This window comes from Drosophila nasuta, chromosome 2L (assembly GCF_023558535.2).
Source record: "Drosophila nasuta strain 15112-1781.00 chromosome 2L, ASM2355853v1, whole genome shotgun sequence".
Classification (NCBI taxonomy): Eukaryota; Metazoa; Arthropoda; class Insecta; order Diptera; family Drosophilidae; genus Drosophila; species Drosophila nasuta.
In genome coordinates, this window is record NC_083455.1 from 10443132 (window position 1) to 10463939 (window position 20808).

General features: G+C 40.7%; 2 protein-coding genes across 3 annotated transcripts; one reads left to right on the top strand and one right to left on the bottom strand.

Annotated features, from left to right (window-relative positions):
- Positions 1–182: 182 nt before the first annotated feature.
- LOC132793830 (eEF1A lysine and N-terminal methyltransferase homolog) lies at positions 183–3480 on the top strand. The gene is given in 10 exon segments (XM_060803938.1): positions 183–368; positions 535–657; positions 731–967; positions 1034–1085; positions 1087–1242; positions 1298–1381; positions 1383–1917; positions 1978–2170; positions 2231–2370; positions 2429–3480. Coding segments are annotated over 10 exon segments (2022 nt in total). The 5' UTR covers positions 183–276; the 3' UTR covers positions 2839–3480.
- Positions 2918–20636, bottom strand: LOC132793803 (SUN domain-containing ossification factor). Of its 2 annotated transcripts, XM_060803894.1 has the most exons (6): positions 20299–20636; positions 19492–20192; positions 8212–8396; positions 6094–8144; positions 4301–4961; positions 2919–4242 (listed from the first exon to the last, which is right to left on the bottom strand). In XM_060803894.1, exons 2-6 carry the CDS (start codon positions 19911–19913, stop codon positions 3494–3496), a joined length of 4068 nt encoding a protein of 1355 aa, XP_060659877.1. In that variant the 5' UTR covers positions 19914–20192; positions 20299–20636; the 3' UTR covers positions 2919–3493. The 2 variants fall into 2 exon arrangements, with proteins under 2 accessions (XP_060659886.1, XP_060659877.1); XM_060803903.1 differs by lacking the exons at positions 19492–20192; positions 20299–20636 and adding an exon at positions 8486–8718 and having other exon boundaries at positions 2918–4242.
- Positions 20637–20808: the final 172 nt, after the last annotated feature.

Genomic DNA, 20808 nt, shown 5'->3' on the forward strand with positions numbered 1-20808 from the left:
TTACGCTGTTTAAGATAAGATGGTTTTATTTAGTATTTTAGCATACACTTAAGAAATTGTTTGATAATACGCGCCGTATTTTTGTTGTGCAGCGTCTATGAAAGTGTAACCAAGCGGTGACGCATTGAGTTTCCGTAGCTTGGTGTATTCCTTCTTGGTATATTTCCCATATGTGGTCACACCAACAGCTTTAGCAAGCTAATTTTTCCACCTCTAGCGTGAGTTAATAAATGACAACAATATTCTTATTTGTTTATTTTTTTCGTTTATTAAACAATGAATTTGTTGCCACGATCCCGAGAAGAGTTCGCACAAACGGACTACTGGAACGAGTTCTTCAAAAAACGCGGTGAAAAAGCTTTTGAATGGTATGTATCAATCAAACGTATATAAACGATTTACAAAATTAACCGGCAAACAAACTCAAAACACGTTGCGGCAATTTGATATATACATATATATACTCAAGTTTTATATATAGAAACTAAGAAACAATAGGAATTTGAAATGTAATTGATAATATGAAACTTACAGGTACGGCGAATATCTAGAACTATGTGATCAAATACACAAATACATAAAACCCGCCGACAAAATTCTGATGCTCGGCTGTGGCAATTCCAAGTTGAGCATGGACATGTATGACACTGGATTTCGGTAGGATATAATTTTTAACCTATTAGTGTATTTAAGCGTTTATAAAAATTTATAATTGTTTATTTATTAACAGGGAAATCACCAATATTGACATATCACCTGTTGCTATTAAAAAAATGATTGATATCAATGCAAAGACGCGGCCAGACATGAAGTTTCTTCAAATGGACGCCACTGCCATGACTTTTAGCGACGAGAGTTTCTCGGTGGCCTTGGACAAGGGTACTTTGGATGCTTTGTTTGTGGATGACAACGCTGAGACGCAAGCCGTTGTCGAACGTTACTTTAAGGAAATATTGCGCACAATGCGGTAAGGTAATGTGACGAGATTATATTGAACGTGTTCACTATATTTTATGCTTCTGTAAAACTGTAGCAATGGTGGTCGCTATGTGGGCATATCCCTGTTGCAGGAGCATATTATCAACTTTTTTGGCCGATTTCCTGCCCAAAAACAATTGTATGCTGCGCATTGTTCACTGTGTGGACGTTGAGCGTGCCAATAAGGAAAAGAACACCGATGATTCGTTGTCGTTGCCCGTGTTTGTTGTAGTAGCCACCAAATTCAAGAGCTTGCCTATGGCAGTAAGTAACTGCAGCATCCAAATCAAACAATCCTCTTTAACATGCTGCTTTGTAGATCCTAGAATTTGGCTTGGGCAACGATAAGATGCAACGCTGTCAAAGTTCCACGGAACTCATCAATGCAGTGAAGTCAGTGCAAAAAAGCAGCTTTAGTTTGCAACGGCCTGACACGCTCTAGCATCGCCGGGCACAACGAGGTTACCTTGGACTTGTTTCGTGCCTCGGAGGAAGCTCCTCGTTACACCATCCATATAATAGATCAGCCACCAGCACGTGGCATCGGCAAATACGCCGCATTTATTGTACCTCAAGGTCGAGAAATTGAATGGCTATTTGCCACACCCGCTGGTCGTCGAAAACTTCAAGCTTCAGCCAAATATCAGCGCTTGGCTGTCGTTACACTGCATCGTGATCAGATCTATAGCACACTGGATGAAGTCAAAGTTGAGCTGGCTTCAAGCATTAGCAATTTGGCACCGGCGGGTCTCACTGAACAGATTCCTTATCTATCGCTTGGCTCCGAAGTCGGACATCGCGAGACGCTTATTTCCGGATTCTCTAAGATATCCGGCGAATTTCGCATTGAAGAGGTTGAAGCCGATGGCAAAACTTTGCGTCGCCTCATATTCCTGAACAACCAGTTTGTCGTGCAGTCGGAAGCGTTAATTAAAACCAGTAAGAAATGAATATACCTAGTTTCTGGACGACTCTTGTCTAACCTTTTTCTTATTGCAGTCAAAATCAAGGGCAAAAAGAATCGCAAGAAGATTGACTTTGGCTACTTGGCATGCCAGCATCATCTCTTCATGTCTGTGGGCGTACAGCTGGCCACCTCGATTCAGAGTCCTAAGAAAGATGTGCAGAAGGATGTGCTTGTGATTGGTCTCGGAGGCGGCGGTCTCTGCAGTTTCTTGCACGCCGCATTGCCGTAAGCACTTCGACTATTTCTTAAAATACTGTTTCTAAAGTTATGTGTTTTGCTTTCTAGTCAGACAAGAGTTACGGCTGTGGAAATTGATCCCATTATGCTGGAGATAGCTGAGCAATACTTTGAGCTCAAGCAGGACAATCGGTTTCATGTGGTCATCGATGATGGTCTCGCCTTTGTGGAACGCTGCCGTAATGAGGGTAAGTGCCAGGGTCAATAAGTTGATAGCAACTCATCTAATTCCTTTTTCTGTCGCAGATTTGCATTTCGATGCTGTGCTCTTTGATGTGGACAGCAAGGATCTGTCTCTGGGCATGAGTTGTCCGCCCCAAAGTTTTCTGGCCAATGAGATATTACAACACATCAAGGAAATCATTGGGCCCAAGGGTCTGTTCATGTTGAACTTGGTGTGCCGCGATGAAACCTTGCGTGCCGAGGCTGTTGCGAAATTGCAACAAGTATTTGCCTCAGTTTGTTGTTATAAGTTGGATGAGGACATCAATGAGGTTGTATACTGTGCCAACGATGATAAGTACAAAACTATCGAACAGTGGAAGAAACAAATGGGAAGCGCAGGACGAGGTCTCAACAGCGCCATCAGGGATCAGAAGTTGTCCAACGATGAAGCGCTTGATGTAGCTGAATTTCTAAGCGAATTGAAGATTTAATAGTCAGTAGTTGAACATGAAAAGAAATACACAACGCATAGTGCTTTAAATAAATGTTAATTGCTTTTACAATTGAATAAAAGTCTAACTCGTTGTATAGTAAAGTAGGTATAATTGCTAATAACAAACTAATTGCGGCAAAGGCTTTCGCTTACTTACAAACTATATAATTAAGAGTTGAACAGCAGTTTTGGAATATTAAGTTAAGGTTATTCTTTACACCTTGCGTAAGAGTAAATAGTTGTTTTGCTTACTACTTTCATTTTCGTTTTGTTTTGTTTGGTTTATATATACAATAGATACACAAGCAGCGAGCACATGAATTACATAGTACAACTAAAAGCAATGGTTAGATATAAAGTACATAACATATTAAACTCGACAGTCTGTTTGTTGCATTCGGTTGGCTGCAACACTAAGGAACTCTTGGGAGAAACGAAATGAGGCTAAGAAGTTTGCTCTGTTCTTTTTCTTTTGTGTTTTTGTTTTGCTTTATACAATTTTTAAAGTCTTGAAATTTACAATTATTTTTATGTAGTCCTCTACACAAAATCGGACAAATGTGGCCAATCTCTCAGTACGGAAATACACAATTTAGTTAAATCATTTAAAAAACTAAAAACCAATTAAGCACTGGGCGGGTGGGGTGACAAAATCAAAACACTTTGCGAAATATGTTATTCAATACGCGCGGTTTCTTCTTCGTTGTGGATGAGCTGATGCTGGCGCCGCTGCCACTGCTACTGCTGCTCGTTTTGCCGTTGATGGGTGCTCGTCTCTCGGCGTCTGCATTTAGTATCGTCTCCTCCAGTATGCGAAAGGAGTTATGCGACGTGCTGTTGCTATTGTTGTATGGGAAATTAATTTCCGAAAGTGATGAGCTGTCCAAACTTGCATTCGCCGAGACCGACACACTTGGTACCGTCAGCTGCTTTGCGTGCTTCTCGTTGCGCTTCAGACGATACCACTCCCAGGAGGTCGCCTCATGAGCCGAGTGACTTCCCTTGACGCCGCCGATGCCATTGAAGGTGGCGCCTTTGTTTTTGCTCTTGCTAAATGGCGACTTGAAGAAGGCGGGCGACGAGACGCGACGTGATTTCTTTGCTGTTCCCTGCGGCAACTTGCTGTCAGTCTTGCCGTCAACGGTGTCCACAATGTGGTAGCCGGAGGGACCGTCGGGCATAAATTCATTGTAGGCCAAGTCGCTGTTCGGTATGAAATTGCAAAGATCGTCGTCGTCCAGTATCAGACTCTCGTCAAAGTCACTCTGTGTGCTCTCCTCCGCTTGGCCGGCACCGCCGCCCTGTGTAAAATTTGCCGGTGCCGACTCCTGACGCTTCAGCTCCTGCAGGGATTTCTTTTTTGCTGCCTTCGTTGGCAGCGGCTTGCTGCTCTTCAATGTTTCTGTAAGAGGCAAATTTATAAGTATTTGGAAGCATATATGTGAGTATTAATGACTTACCAACATCGAAGAACTTCTCCGCTTGCTCCGTGCTCGCTAACTGAGCCGAGTCCAAGCTATTGTGTTTGACTCCTTTGCGTCGGTGCAACGAAGCTCTCGCATTGTTAAACATGCTGGCGGCAATATTGTTGTTGCTGCCATAACAAACGGATATCTTGCGCTGCCTGGTAACTCCGTTGGGCTCCATCAGCGCTATGTCGCCACAGCCATTCAGTATGATCATCGCCTCTTCGCTAGGTCGCCGTTTCCCGCCCGGCAAATGTTCGCCAATCTGCTCATAGGATTTGCGTCGACTCAGATTCTGTTTGACAACTGTCGTCGGCGACGCTTGTGGTTGCAGCTGTTGCGTCTGGCGTCGCAGCTTGCGATAGTAGACAGTGCCCAGCACTAGCATCAGAAATATACAAGTGCCCACAATGATGACTACGAGGATGCATGCCTGCACCTGATAGGTCAAGGCACGCACCTCGCCTGCGAGCTCAGCGCTCTGCTGTTGATACAACTGCTCCTGTTCGATGTAGCGTCGACTTTGATCCTCCAGCGTGCGCACTGTGAGCGTCTGTTGCGTAAGCGTCTGCTGCAGTTCCTCCACCTGCTTCTTGTAGCGGCGCGATAGTTCCTCCAGATATTGACCCGACAGCGACATATTGCGTTCGAGTGCCTGTGGAAGACAGAAGAAGTTGTTAGAGAGCGTTGGCCAAACACACGCTTAACAGCTTAGCAATGACGTAGTCAATAACAACAACAACTACAGCAATAACAATGCGCCACCCTCGCAAAAATCACCCAAAATCAAAAACTGTTACAAGGATATACAAACACATATATATGTATATGTATGTGTGTGTTGCGGAAGGTGCGCCGGCATTGGCATCAAGACAAGGCACCGGTAATGAGGCTACAACACGCAAGCTTTCCTCTAAAACAACCTTTGTTATATATAGTCGAATTATGCATATCCTAACTTTAGAGATGTTGCTCTTTCCTTTTATTTTAATTTAATAATTTCAAATAGTGTTCAATTTTGAAAAATCCTTTTTTACTGCGCCTTTAAATTATAAACTACAGCAGTCTCCTAGCTCTACCGTTTATATTAGATTTATATTTACTATGAGTGACTCGGAATTATAAATAGTATGAATATAGAATAAATGCATAGGATACATAAATTATTGTTGATCATTGAAATATTCAGCACACTATACTTTGCTATAAAATAATTTCAATGTGTCGCTACATAATATCGTTCAAACTATTTTAATCACATAATTCTATAAGCATGTTTATTATTCATAAAAAAGAAAATATAAACAACGATCAGAAGTTTGATTAGTTTATATATTCGGCTAGACTTATGTATTTATTGTATCCCATTCGATTCATTGACCCTCAACTGCGAGATTTGTTTTTTTATCGTGATTGATTTGACCAACTAGTAGAGTCACTAAACAATAGCGTATCCAATTTTGATGTCATAGCTGAAGGCTATTTATATAATCGGTTAGAGTACAGGTACAAACTGCTTGTAATTGTGGGGGCGGTGTTTCACCCATTGGGAGTTTCAGTGTTGCCAAATTCACTATTTTTACGTCAGTTTCGACTATTTTGTAAAGTCAACAATGGAAATTTAGCTATTTTTGGCTATTTCTGCTACAAGGGATACGGAAATACAAGGGATATGACAAATAAGAGTGCAACACTATTCCTCACATTAAAATCATTTGAAATCATCGAATATCAATATATACATTTATCAGAAATAGAGTGTGAAAGAGTTAAGGGACGCTACTCACCTTGATGCGATTTGACAGTCGAATAAAAACACTCTCCGACTGCGCGCCATTTGTCAGCTTGGGCTGCAAGTTGACTCCACCGCCAGCAGCTGATCCTGCTGCATTGGCGTTGCCTGTTCCAGCAGCCAAGTTGGCGTTGCCATTGACTACGGCAGCAGCAGCAGCAGCTGCTCCACCGCCAGCTGTTATCGAAGCCACTGTAGTCGTAAGCAGACTGTCAATGTTCTCCCAGTTGGTTAGGTGACTATCGTCCATGCCATTGCCGCTCCCCAGCAAATCCCCATTGACCTGTGACTCAGTTGTGGCCTCCCTAGCGCTTGTTGTTGGCGTCGCTGCTGTGCTAGGTGGTGGAGGGATGACGTTCTCCACGCCATCGTTGATGTCAGCTGGCGTCGATGGCGTGTTCAGCTGCTGTTGTTGTGCTGCTGTCTCCACAGATGACGTAACAGATTCAGGAGCATTAGGCGTGGCTGCTTCCTGCGTGTCGCTGGGCACATTGAAGATATTCACGTCTGCAGGCGTGGGCGCCACTGGCGTCGCATCTGCGGGCTGTGCATCAGTGTGAGGAGTAGCTGCCGATGGCTCCGTTGTTGCAGGCGCTTGGGCTGTTGATTTTTCCGAACTGCTGGCGATCTCCGGCAACGTTTCACCGGGCACACTGGCTATAACCTCAGCCACAGACTCCACTGCTGGATCCGGTGTGGTAATATTCTCCGCATGCTGCTCCACAACATCAAGATGTTGCTGTTGCTGCCGCTTCAACTCGAGTTGCTGCAAAGGCTGCAGCAGATTGCTCGCGAGGCTGCTGTTGAATTCGCCCTGCAGCAGCTTGCACATGGCGCCCACATGCTCTGCGGGCAGCAGACTCAGATAGAAGCTCTGCCTTTTGTCCATGCCACTTGTGGCACTCGACAACGCGCCTAGGCTGATGTCGAAGTCTGCCTGGCAGACGCGTGTCTGCAGCAGCTGTGTGCGCAGCTGGGGCAGAGCAAGCAGCAGTTGGAGCTGCTGGGATTGGCAAGAGAGCAGTTGGTTAATGCGCTCCACGATGGTGCTGTTGCAGCTGGCGCAGCTGTAGCTGCCCGTGGAGGGCGTGTGACACAACTGCGGATCGCTGGACCAGCGCAGTGCTTTCGTTGGCTTCACCAGCACTTGGGCGGCCTTCTTGACCATCTGCATGACTGCATCGCTGGCGCTTTGAAAGATGTTGCCATTGCCCGTCTTGTGTGCCTGCTCCTGTCCAGCAAAGTCGTCGTCGAAGTCATCCAGCTCGTCGCTGGGACGTATTTCCGTCTCGAAGGCCTCGTACTCGGAGGTGCCAAAGACACGAAACAGCGAGACAGGACAAAAGTGCTCCTTGGAGTAGTGCGAATGGATGTCGACGCGCACAAACTTGCCAAAGAGATACGGCTGCAGCTCAAACGTTTGCACCGTCCGCTTATCCTCGGCCGTAAAGCGTCCCACGTTACTCCAGTCGCGTGTGGGAAAACGCTTCGACACCGCCACCGTGAAGTTCTTGGGCGACGAGCTGAACAGCTCAAAGTTGGCCAACTCCACTTTCTGCGCTTGCACCGCTTCGCACAGCTCCACAACGAACCAGATGCGGCTGCCGCATGTGCTCAGCATGTACTCATCACTCGAGTGACTCAACACGGCGCCCGTGTTGGTCGCATCGCCATTCGAGGCGATGATCTTGGCGCCACAATCGGGCGAGGCATAATTCTTGGAGCGCAGCTTCAGCGACGGCAACTTTCCGTTGCCAGCGCCCGTTGCGTTCTTGCGCTGCGCCGAATTGTTGACCACCTGCTGCTCCAGTTCCATGGCCTGCTCTCGACTCGCCTCCGCCTCCATTTGCTTTTGCGCCCACTCCGAAAACACGGGCATGGGCACCTCCTCCACAGTCTCATTACTGCTGGCCGTCGTCGACGTTTCTGATGTCGATTCCGTCTCTGGTGACGCGGTGGTCACATTGGCATCCACAGTTGCATTCGCTTCTGTTGTTGTGGAGATGCCTTCAAATGCGGATCCTCCACCGGGATCATTGATTTCATCTGCAATGTAAAAACAAGTTCATGTTGAACTTATTTTGTGGAATGAGATGAAACCTTGTAACTTTACCTTTTTGTGGCATCTGCTTGGCAGCCACGGCTGGCTGCTCCAGCTGCTCCTTGGCGCTTTTGTTGCTCGCTCCAGGAGACGGCTCCTGCAGCATGACCGCATCGAGGCTCTCCTTGACGGGCTCCAGCTGCAGCGGCAACTCTGTGATCGTCACGCTGGGCAGCTCCGTAATAATATCGGAGAAGCTGCAAAGAAATATAAACAAAATAATAAATTTTAGTATTGTATTCAAGTAGTATTGAAAATGCAATTGGAATTCTTGTTCAGCTCTCACCTCATGAACACTGTCGATATGGCTATGATCTGGGAGAACCACACGATCCAGAAGAATATCAAAAACATGGTTAGGTTCGTTCTCAGTTTCTTCAACTCACAACAAATGAATCTCACAATGCATTGCATCAGCATTTTGTTAACATTTGCAGCACAATTTCTACAATTTCATTACACCTTGTTTTTTGTGTGTGTTTTCAACTTTGTTTAATTATTGACTCATTTCTTAATATTTTAATCTTAACTCTGCCAGCAAAGAGAATGCACTGTTTAGTGTGTATTCTTCACTGGCAACAGCAACAGCAACAGAAGCAACAACATTAAACCACCTGTGACCGCGTCCCAGTCCGAATCGGAGTCTGAAGCTATCTCAACGCTCTCCCGAAAGTTCGCTAAATTCACTTGCATGAAAAACACACCTGAGAACGCGTTCGTCTAAAAATAAAGTCATCTACAAAAGCCCCCTGTGCTCCCATTGTGGGAGTTGATAAAAATATCTGGCAAAATAATATATGATTTGTAATTAAAAGCTTTTCAGCAACAACACTCTTAACCTTATCAACTCGTCTAGACCCTGTAGTAGAGACAAGTATTAATTTATGTGCGTTAAATCTTTCGAGAAATTTCGATATACAGCACAAAATATTTAAAAGTCTATCATTTAAGATAGGTTAGTCTTATGGACTCACATAGACCCTGTAGTAGAGGCAATTCTAGACCTATTTACAAGTTTATCGACTCGCTTAGACCCTGCAGTAAAAACAGTTGCAGGTAGTGACAACTTTATTAAACAATTTGCAAACTTTCTTTCTAGAAAATTTAATATGCACCTCACAATATTTTAAAGCCGCCTGCATATTAAGGGCAATCAATTAAGCAAAGCTTAATCTTATAAACCCATCTACACCCTGTAGTAGAGACAATTCTAGATTCTAGTTTGTTGAAACGAATTTGATTATCTATTAATATAAATAGTTATAATATATTCAATACTCTAACGAACGTATTTAATATTACAATATTAATTTATGCACCACTAGGCTTATCGACTTGCTTAGACACTGTAGAAAACAGTTGCAGCGAGTAAATACATTATTAAATAATTTGCATATTCTTTCTTTTCTAGCCACTGACAATGTTTTAAAGTCGCCTGCGTAATTAGGGCACTCAATTATACAAGCTTGATCTTTTCGACCTAACAGTTTCAAAATACTAATTTCAAACAAATTGCATAATCAATCTAATTTCAGTTACATGCATTTACATTTACTTTATTTATTTAGGCACTGTTATCCTTATAGACTATTTAGAAGTTGAATTTGTGGAAAAATGCATAATCTACCTAGACTATTGAATATTGCTAAGCAAACACATTTAAAAGCTGGCTGTGTTTTAAATTGTTAACGAAGCACGGTTAACCTTATCGACTTGTTTAGACCCTACTCTTTTTTTTTTAGCTTTAAGCAAATGTTTTGTTGAAACAAAAAGCCTAAAACATTTTCCTTAATTAAGTAAAACATGCTAATCCATAAATTCGGCTTTTCATTTCAACAACTTGTAATAATTCATTTTGCATAAAACTTGCCGCTGTGATTTTATGAATATGGGCAAAATAACTCCTGGCTATTGCATAAAGTAGTGTACTGTGCAATAAAAAGAAATGAATATCATGTAAATACTATAAAAATTATTATACAGCCTGAGGATAAGAAAGTCTAGGGTTAAAGTTGCTGCCGCACATTTTTATGAAAAGCACTAAAAATTATTTGAAAAATGCAGACACCGCCAAATGTTTGAGAATGCCCCCAAAAAACAACAGCTATAGCTTAGAGCCCAAAAATGGATATTATATGAAAACTTTTGGCGGAGTCAAACAACTGTTGCAAGTGCTTCATTCTGAGCACAGACGACGAGAAACTTGTTTAAGTGGAACTTTGCACAACAACAAATAAGTTTGTTTCAAAAAGTCACGAAAAAACACTCGTCAAAGTCGCTCGGGGAGCACTTTGTAGGCACTTTTTTTATTGCATAATAAAAAGCAGTTATTGTTTTGCGGCTCTCAAATTGTGTTGAAGGTAATTAGGCGAACTTGCACCAGACACAAAAGACAACTCGTAAGTTGCAGCTTAAACTACGCTAATTTTAACGCCCACAACCAAAGTGTGAGCAGATTGAGTGAGATGACAAAAGAAAGTATATCAAATGGACACCTTCGACTGCAACCAAAATGTGTTAACTCTGTTCAACAGTTGCAGTTGAGAGTTTGCCATTTCCGTGTTGTACATAATAATTGTACTTTAAATGTGTCTGTGTCGTTGTTTGTTATGCAAATGTGCAAGAAAATTCTACAATATAATAATGCCCACAAGTCATGTCAACAACACAACGCCCACTTCATTCAGTTTTCCCACCTGGCTGCCATATTTATGACTTGTCACAAACACAGCCTGGCATCAAAAACCCGGCATCAGCCAAAAACTTTGTCTGGGCCAACAACAAGCAATATGCTTAAGCCTATGACTCCACTCGAGTCGCCTCAGCTCAATTCCAATTCCAATTCCGACTCTCGGCCGGCGTTCCGGCTGTCTGCGACTTCAAGTTTGGCAGGAATTTCTGGCTTTTGGATTTGACTACGCGCTAACCATATGAGCAATGCTTCTCGTCTTGTTTTTTGTCGTAACGTGCGGCAGTTGGCTTTTTTTCTAACATCTCAATACCCTGGATAAGTGTTGGCATATTAAGAGATATGTAAAAATTCTTCACATACTTGTATGAATAATTTAATCAATGCTTTACAATCCTATTTCAGTACACATTTATATTACAACGTCATTACCATTTAGTCCAAAGCATTCACTGCTTAAAGCATGAGATGTAATAAACACAGGGTATCTGTTTGGCTATTACTTTTGTGTACTCACTAAACATCTGCGTAAAAGTGAAAAATTATTCCACATAAATCTCAAGTGGATTATTAATCAGGGGAAAACTGAATAGTGTAAAACTTGTATACTATATTATACCAACTGCATTTCTTTTATCAATTATAGAAATTCAAAAATTATCCTTATACTCTTGCATTCTATGTAAATTAAATAAAATTTGAATTAAAACAATATTTCTTTGTACTTTTAACCAACTCTTGTTAAATCATTAATCACTCGGAGCTAAACTACGTATTCCGTTTAAAATGAAAAGAATGCATTCTTTGTCTAATATTCCACTTCAAATACAATTATTTTCCAGTATAAAATGTTAATATCTTTGTACTTTTATCCTTTCGCCACTTTCTCCTTTATTTAACATTTCCCGCAGCTGGCACATAATTGCGTCTTATGTAAAATGCCATAATATATGTATATAGTAAATAAAGTTGACATTATGATGGCACAATGTACTCGCCTTCTGAGGCGTAATATACGTTGTTGTCATTGCACAGCAATTTCGCACGCATTTTATTTTCGGAAATCGTCTATAAGATCGTTGAGATCGTGCATCTGCATCTGTCTTTACCATAGCTGCAGTTGCAGTGGCAACAACCAACAACCAACAACGCCAAGCATTTCATGTGGGCGTTGAAAATGCCGCCTCGTCCGTTGTGGTAATTACCACTCTTTGCATTATATTCAGTGTTCAGTATTTCAGATTTGTTGTCATTGTGTTGTTATTATTATTGTTGGCACATTTGCATAGTCTAAAGTAGGCTAAAAATAATGATGGTCGCCCGCTGCTCGATGTTTGCTGTTTGTGGTAATTGTTTTCTGGGCAAATGGAATTACACATCTTAATTGGCTTTAATTGCCGGTCATCCGGTGTGAAGATCAATAAGCCCAGCTTCGAATCCCCACATAAGAGCAATCAATATTGCTTTGGCAAACAAAATCTTTTGCGAGCTGAGAAGAATCGCAATTAAGCGCTATTATTATTGTTTGCTATTTGTGTTGGATAACAAAACATGCGAAACCACTTTGGCGACACATCTAGCCATGGTTGCTAAGTGAGACTAATTAATTGGACGGAAGTGAGGTCGAAATTGGTTAATTCATGTTGTAGGATCTTAAAAGGAATCCCTTTTTTGGATATATTACTTAATTCAAATGGAAAACACAACACGTCAAAAGGCGTCATGTGCACTGCGGGCACTAACGACTCAAAGCTTAAGGATAATTCGATTAGTCAATGCGAACTTATTGATTTATTTCAACTTCGCGCTTCGCCAACACCGAACCGAAGCGAAGCGAACCGAAGCGTGCGAAGCGAAGCACGATCGCACCACTGGAAATCGAAATGGGAACTGAACGTATTACGACTCACCTCCAATAATTGTGGTCCAAGTGTGCAGAAAATTCCGCCAGATGTCGCGCGGAGAGCGCAAGCTGCACACATACACACGCACACCTACACTCATGCACATACTTCAAGAGAGCGACGACAGGCACACGAGACAATCCGGCATTGAAACTCACACACAAATGAGAAAGCGATAGACTCAAACAAATACACGCATACACAGGCATACAGGTGGAAAGAGAACGTCGCTGTCGCTGCTGAGCAGCATCAATACCTTCAATGCAATGCACTTGCAATGGCGACAGCGACGACGACGGCGACGTGTCGAAAACATCGCACGCCGCGATTGCAGTTGCCGGTAAACTTGTCGCACCGCTTTGACTTTATGAGCGACTGCATCTACACATATGTATATTGTTGTTGATGTTGTTGTTGTTTCTTTCTTACTGCTGCTGCTGCTGCTGATGCTAGACATGCCAAATTGATAACAAGCCCAAGTCATAGAGACGAAACTTTCACACTCTGCACAAAGCCTTTAAAGTTAACCGATATGTAACACACGCGGACAGCTGAGGACTTGTACTTAATAGTTCGCACTCTGCCAGGTTCAAAGTTCGGTGATTCCAATTGCGACTGAACGATCGTGATGCATCGTTCATCTCGTTCCGTTCTGAAGACTTTAAACCAAAGCTCTGATATTGGCAATTATTTCAAAACTGTGCAAGTGAGGCTTAAGATCGATATATTAATCTCATATTGTCTATTTATTATGAATATTTTAACCAGTTTTCAAGCTTTGATAAAGGATAATTGATCAACTAAGTTTAAACAATGAGGAGTTTAATTTTGTTTCTCCCCTAAGATCGTATGTTTAACGATTAATTTATAAAAGGGTTTTTTTTTATATATATTGTCCATTCACCACAATCTTTTTATTCCGCAGTTCACATTCTTTTGTTTTTTTAGTAGTTTTATTTATACTGACTAATAGGCAAAAACATTGCAAAAACTACCTCAAAAATTTCAGGCGAAATGCCAAGTTATTTTATTTTTTATATTGTTAGTTACTATATATTATCTATGCATAGCGAATAGTTTACTAAACACTTCACTTTCCATTTAGTTCCGTTCATTTATTAGTGGCTTGAAGCAGAAATGTCGAAGGATAAAGGCAATTAAACGAAACCGCTTAACGTGACTTATTTAATTTGCTAAGGTTTCGTTTGATGGTAATGAACAGCGTAAAAATTTAACTGTCCATAGTTTGAAATAACAACATTTTCTTTTTGGGTGTAAAGTGTAGTGTATTGATGGGTCATGCAAAGGTTTATCCAAATGCCGCTGGTCGTATAACTCAAATGCCGCCCAAGTTATGTGCAAAGCACGACAGATGAACAGCTCCATCTCTTTGGCACTTTATTGTTGCATATTCCCGAAGCTGCTGCAACAACACAGCTGCATGTGGCAGCAAAAGGCGTCGGAAATGGTTTAGCCCCCGCAATAATTCAGAAGGCGGTGCATTTAAGCTGCCGGAGGCAAAAATATAGTAGTACGTCCAAATCCCCATACATCTGTGCACGCCAATTTGGAGCGTGGGTCCCCCAAAAGATGCCAGATAACGGTTGTCTAGGGAAGCAGTATGCGCGACTAGAAATTAGGCTCCTGAATGTGACAACATAATAATCTTAATACTTAATTGCACATTGCAAATAACTGCATAAAACAAAATACAATTCTATTGCAATTAACGAAATAATATGTAATAAATAGAATAACTACTTCTATTCATTCTGCATAATGAATAAAGGAATAAGGATAAGTCAAAAATATAATGTGCTTAACTGCCACAACACTTAACTGCATATTGTATTACATTTTATTAAATTACTTTGAATTAATTACATGTTTAGGAATATATAATTTATTTACATGCCTAAGCAGACCTAACAACACAGTTTGACATCCCAAATCGAAATCAAACTGGATAAATACCAAAATATTTAGTGCCCAAGCGTGTGAATGCCCTGTGTGTTGCCCAACTTCCAGGGTATGCAAGCAATATCAATAAATGAGTGGCAAGTGCAACAGAAAGTGAAATTGTTGCTCATCTAAGACGCAGCGTATATAAAATCATTTGACCATTTGCCTACCATAGAAGAGATTAGTGGACACCGACACTCAATGGACGCCTTTGACGTTTGTCTGCAGCACTCGAAGCTAAAGCCATCGACATCGTCATCGGCAATCGACATCGCCATCGACATCGAAATGGACATCGGGGACTTCTTTAGTGCGTTGTTAATGTTACAAAAGGTTAACTCGGGCCGAAAGTGCCAATTGAATTGTTGTGCACACACATGCTGCAACTTCCCTCCGAGTCCAGCAGCTCCAACTTCAACTCCCGACTCCAACGGAAGATAAACACTTGTAATGCGAAAGTGTTTTTGATGCCACACGACGCTTACACAATGACTAAAACAACAACAACAACCACAGCGACAACAACATGAACAACAAACAAAGCTCAGCCACACGCAAACAGTTAAGTGCTTAGAGCCAACTAACTGCGCTGTTGGCCAAGTCAAAACTATTAAGCAGAAGGCGTTCCAAATAGAAAAATCATTTTCTTTCGCAGTGTTAAAATGCGATGCTGAAGTTGCGGCAATCTTAGGATAATCTTTGAAAATAATGCCAAGTGAAACATGGATTAAAATTCGCAGATAAAAGTGGCCTTCACCTCTGCAAATATTGTCGTCTATTTGTTGTAGATAATGCTGATGACTCTGGCTCTCAGTCCGATCGTTTTTATAAAGTTGAAAAATGTGATGGACTGTTTTAAAATAAAAAAGTAACCTTTTGGACTTTGTAATAATTGAAATTTAATACTTCTTTTATAGTACCTCTATTTGAACAAAAAAAGAAAATAAACTTTTTAATTGACTAAAAACTTATTGAAAAATTTTCAATTCCTTTATAAAATCTCAATAGCTTTTAAAAATCCTCTCTTTTATGATCGTTACAATCTCTATTTCAAATACGATTGTACAGAAAATTTACTTCTTAATTGACTAAACACTTATAGAAAAACTTTAAAAATTCCTTTATAAAATTTCAATAACTTTTAAAAATCCTCATTTTATGATCGTTACAATCTATGTTTTAAATACGAGAATTGTACAGACTAAGAGAAAATTGAGTTTATTTAAGCATTCGTCAACCCGAATCGAAGAAGCACATTAATCTAGCGAACACCTTTTAAAGAAGTGATTTTTATTGGTTTAACGATTGTACATGAAGTCTATTGGATCAATTTGCAGCAGACTTTGCTTTTATTACAAGAGAGTGTGAAGAGGATAGCTCACATTCGGGCAAAAGTGCAGCAATAAGTTTCTTTCACTTTGAGATTGACCTCTCTTTTTGCATAACTAATAAATAAAATATCAAGGAAAGTTGAACCATAAATTAAAGATGAATACCTTGCACCTTTAAAAGTATTTACAAACTGCCTACAGGGTATGTGTCTGGTCGATCACAGTCGCCTACGCACAATGCCAAAGTGTTGCCCAAGCGTCTGGCATTTTTTTGTTACCAGATAGACAATAATTAAATAGTGGAAAAATGCCGGCAAAATGAGCGAAAAAAAGAGCAGCAAATGCGAAAACAGAAAAAACACACAATGGCAATAGAAAAACCGGTTTTTCAAAAAGTTGGCGTTTAATGGACAGGCGCCTACAGACAGAGAGGAAAAAAGAAGAAAGAGGAAAAACAAAAGCAAAACAAAACAAGGCGAAAAATGAAGTAAAGTAAAGTGAAGGCGTGCGACAAGCCCACGACAACAAATCGATGCAGCTCTGCACACGAGATCAGTGATCGCCGATCGCGACGATTGACGATCAATGTGATTAAATTGATTAAGCCAAAGTCAATGAGCGACCGCTCACAATCAATTAACTATTTGGACATTGAAATGAAGTCGATCAGCCAGGACAACAGAGAGAAAGAGGCGAAGGAGGAGGAGAGTGTGCGTGTAACTTTTGGATAAGATCATTAAATTTAGTAAGCGATCACAGTTGCCATAATCTACTACACACGCCACACTTGCTTTAACTTGGGTTGTCTGGCTTGGCTTGGCTTTGAGTTGAGCTTGGGGTTGGTCTAATCATTTTGCATAATCGACGGCGGCGGTGGCGGTGGCAATCGCTTCTGTGCGATAAAATAGTTTTCGCGCATGTTGTCGATGATCGTCACCGTTTGTTTGATAGCAATGTCATGTTGTACATACATGATTATGGCTTTTTGCCAAGTTTGATTACAGTAACAAGATCATGATGCTGATGCTGATTTTCGAAAGCCTAAATTGCAAATACCCCAAGTCCTTACACATTCGCTGCGGCTGCTGCTGTTGCTGCTGAAAGTGAAAGTAACGATCATCATCAGTCGGAGATGGAGTCGGAGAGCAGCGATCACCTGCCATGTGTGAAATGTGTCTGGAGGGGATTGGGAGAGACTGTTGCCTGCTTTCTGTTTGATTCTGGCACAATTTGATCGGCTTACTCCTTGGCCAACAACAACAACAAAAATGGAAAGTACATTTCAATTGATAAAGCTATTTGCCAACTAGTCTACCATATCTATGGCTCTGGCAAGTGTAGGAGTTGCACTTTTGCAGCTGGAGTCGCGATCCGTGGAGACTGTGCCACAGGCTACACATGATGTCCAGTCAAATCAAACTGAAATCGCACTTTAATTTGCTTCCATTTAACACTTTTACCATGCAATAGCAACAGCTACAACTACAGCAACAACGTTATTGTCATTTTGAAATATGTTGTGCAAAGCCTTTTAAGGATCTCAGGCAAAGATCTCTGGCGATCTTTTTTTGGCGATCGACGATCGACGATCTGGCAATCGGCTCTTTGGCGCTGACTTTTTGGCGTTGGCGTTGACTCCTACAGCGTCTTGTTGGCTCGTAAATAAGAAAATATTCGGCCTGACGCAGTTTGTTTCATTTTTTTCTTGCGTTTTGGGTGTTTTTGAATGAATTGGCCACCAATAGATAGGAGTCCCAGACACAGTAGACAGCTGGATAGACCCCAAGCGGACAGCCGGACAACGTCAAGGCATTTAGAAAGTCGCCGCTCACACGCCGCCGTTTAAAAGTCAAGGAAAATAAATTGAAAACTGTAAAGCAAATTACCGGCAAAATGCATTGTGACAAGACTTGGCGTTGGCGTGGGTGTTTTTTTGTTTTGTTTTTGTTTTTCTTCCTCTTTTTTTTTGGATTTTCTGTAAGCCCCTCCATTTCGACCCACCTCCATTTTGGGAACCCGCTACTCAGTTATGCATTCGACCCTCTGGTTGTACACGCAACTCTGGCGTATTCAAACATAATTACCTATCCAATAAATATTTCATTACTTTGCGATTTCCAACATGCCACATTTCCTCTAAACATTTCCCCAAGTCTCGTTAATCTTTACTGACATCTGATTATATTTGCTTGTAAATCAATTACTCCACATTTTTCATTTCAACTTATTAACAATGCACTCAGTATTTGTAATTTAATATGGAGTTAATGGAAGCTGCTATTATGAAAGAACTTAGCAAAGTAACAAGATGAGAAGTTTACTAGTTGCTAGACAAAATTTTTCTATAAATCTAAATGACTTAAGTCGCTATTTCATAACGTAGAATTATTAAGTATATGATGAATTGTACTAATTAGAACATGGACTATAAACATCTTTCGGTTTATTACGTTTAACGAAATGTACGAAAAAGATAAAAACACCCCACAACATGGGAGATTCCATACAAACAAAAAGTGGAGAAAATGGGTTGAATTCTACCTTTGAAAACTGAACAAGAACAATGACTGTCCATAGCTTGAAGGAGTCAAAGCTTTACTATAACTATCCTTATTTACTTTTAACGATGTATTCGTATAGGTCACTTTATCGTTGATAATCTACTTATTGAGATGAAGAAACTAGGTTTTATATGGAAGTTAATATTACGATTTCAAATAAGTAAAATTTGAATCATCGTTACACTTCTAAAGTATTTTGTGCGTTCGAAGCTTGACTGCTCATCGTTTTTACTTATTAAATAAACTAATTTCACTGCAATCAAACTGCGATAGTTTTGTTACTGTCTAACAAAACAAAAAAACACAATCTGCAAGGGTGTTTTCGTCACATTTCTCACTTATTCTTATCTATACAATTATTATTATGGGGGGCCAACACATAATATACTATAAATATAAATGTTTTCAATAGGCAAGTAACGAAGATTGTGTAGCTATTTCTACTTATAAGAAGTGGAAGTGGAGTTGAGACTGGTTTCACACAATGGAATAATCTTCCTCTCACTCTCTTGTATCTCCCTCTCTCTCACTCGTTTCGGGAATACTTTGTCACGTTTGAGTTGAATTCAATTTGTGGCTTGGCACGTAAGCTTTACTACTGCAATATTGTACTAGTTTACTATTTTAAGTACTGATGATAATGGTTTTTTATGCCGTGGCGCGTTCCGGAGTTTATTGTGTATTTGAAAATATCTGCACCTCAATAACTGACGTTTAGCACTCGAATGCGCATACTTATTTGCATAACTGTGTCTGATAATCGAATGTCAGTGCAGTGGCTTGACATGGAAATTCCATTTGCATTTAGAAAAAATATAATTAAAATAAAACAAAAAAAAACCCACCTTTCTTGATGCTGTTGTTGCTGTTTTTGCGTCTTTGGTATCATCACATTGTCGCCGCTGAACTCGCTTTGCTGTGATTGCTCTAATTGAATTACATCTGGTTGCGTATTTGTATAAATATTATTATGATTAATTTCGTTATTTAACTGACTTTTTGGCACTGCTGCTTCATTAGCATTCACTTTCGCATTCGCATTCTCATTAGCATTATCATTATTAATATTTGCATTTGTATTTGTATTTGTGGTTTTCTCACTACTACGAGGCACTACACTAATAACAACATCTTCGTTGTTATTGATATTTACACTAGACGGCAACACAACATTCAAATTCACTGACGTGTCTTTTACACCGTTCGCCACTTTACTATTTGTTTTTGTTTTTGCACTAGTTCTTGGCTGCGTGCCCAACTTCAGCATAATATCGCTATCTGCATCGGCAGCCTCTTGACGTGTTGTTGTCGCCGTCGACGTTTGAGGCACTGTCGTTGTGGTCGCCGTCTGCTGCTCTGATGCAACTTCATTACTTTTTTTTTGTAATCATTTAAGGCGTTAGGCACTTTTTCGTCGCCGCTGCTTCTGATTCCCTGCTTTCCTGTTTCTGGTGCCAGCACCCCAGCTGCATTCTCTGCAGCTGCAGCGTTTACCGTAAACTCATCTGCCGCGGCAGCAGCGTTGTCGTATAGCCAGAAACAGCAGCTGCATGTGCGTGTGTGTGGAAATGGCAAACAAGATTGTATGGGAAAGAAATGAGAAGTGGTTGGTTAGCTAAACGTTTTTTTGTACTTTTAGCAAATCATTTTACCTTAGAATCAAATTGATGTACATAAAGCGTACCAAATGCAATCGAATTTTCATTCTTGTATTATCCAGCGCGAACTTATTACACACGATAAATAAATAATGAGAACAGCAGGCGTTCGTTTTATATTTTTGCAAATCGGCGCGACGACTCTTTCAACAATTGGCAATTGGACCGTTTTGTGTGATAATTGTAAGTACGCGATCGTGTTCCATTCATTCCCTCAAGAACGAAATGGTGCGCACTTTAAGACTATGTCCAGAACGTTCATACATTGTTGATTTTACGCAAAATAATAATAAATATAAAAAGAGTGCTGTCGCAGCGAAAAAACAAAATTATAACTACAGAGCAACGTGACCGCAACTTTAAAATTCCAAAATATACCATTGCACACTACAAAATATACCAAGAGTGCAATGTAAAATACCACAAAAGGTCACACTGCTCATTGATCGATATTTTCAATGGTCAGCCCAAACAAAATGTCATCTGTTGGAACTCGAATTTTGG

What these genes read in the sequence shown, in the direction of transcription:
- LOC132793803 (XM_060803894.1), bottom strand. Translation starts at nt 19,913, where the DNA reads ATGCTGAAGTTGGGCACGCAGCCAAGAACTAGTGCAAAAACAAAAACA. An exon ending in CAACAACAGCATCAAGAAAG is followed by an intron (nt 8,397 to 19,491) that starts GTGGGTTTTTTT and finishes ATTTCTTTGCAG; the next exon opens with CTTCTCCGATATTATTACGG. An exon ending in CAAGCAGATGCCACAAAAAG is followed by an intron (nt 8,145 to 8,211) that starts GTAAAGTTACAA and finishes TTTACATTGCAG; the next exon opens with ATGAAATCAATGATCCCGGT.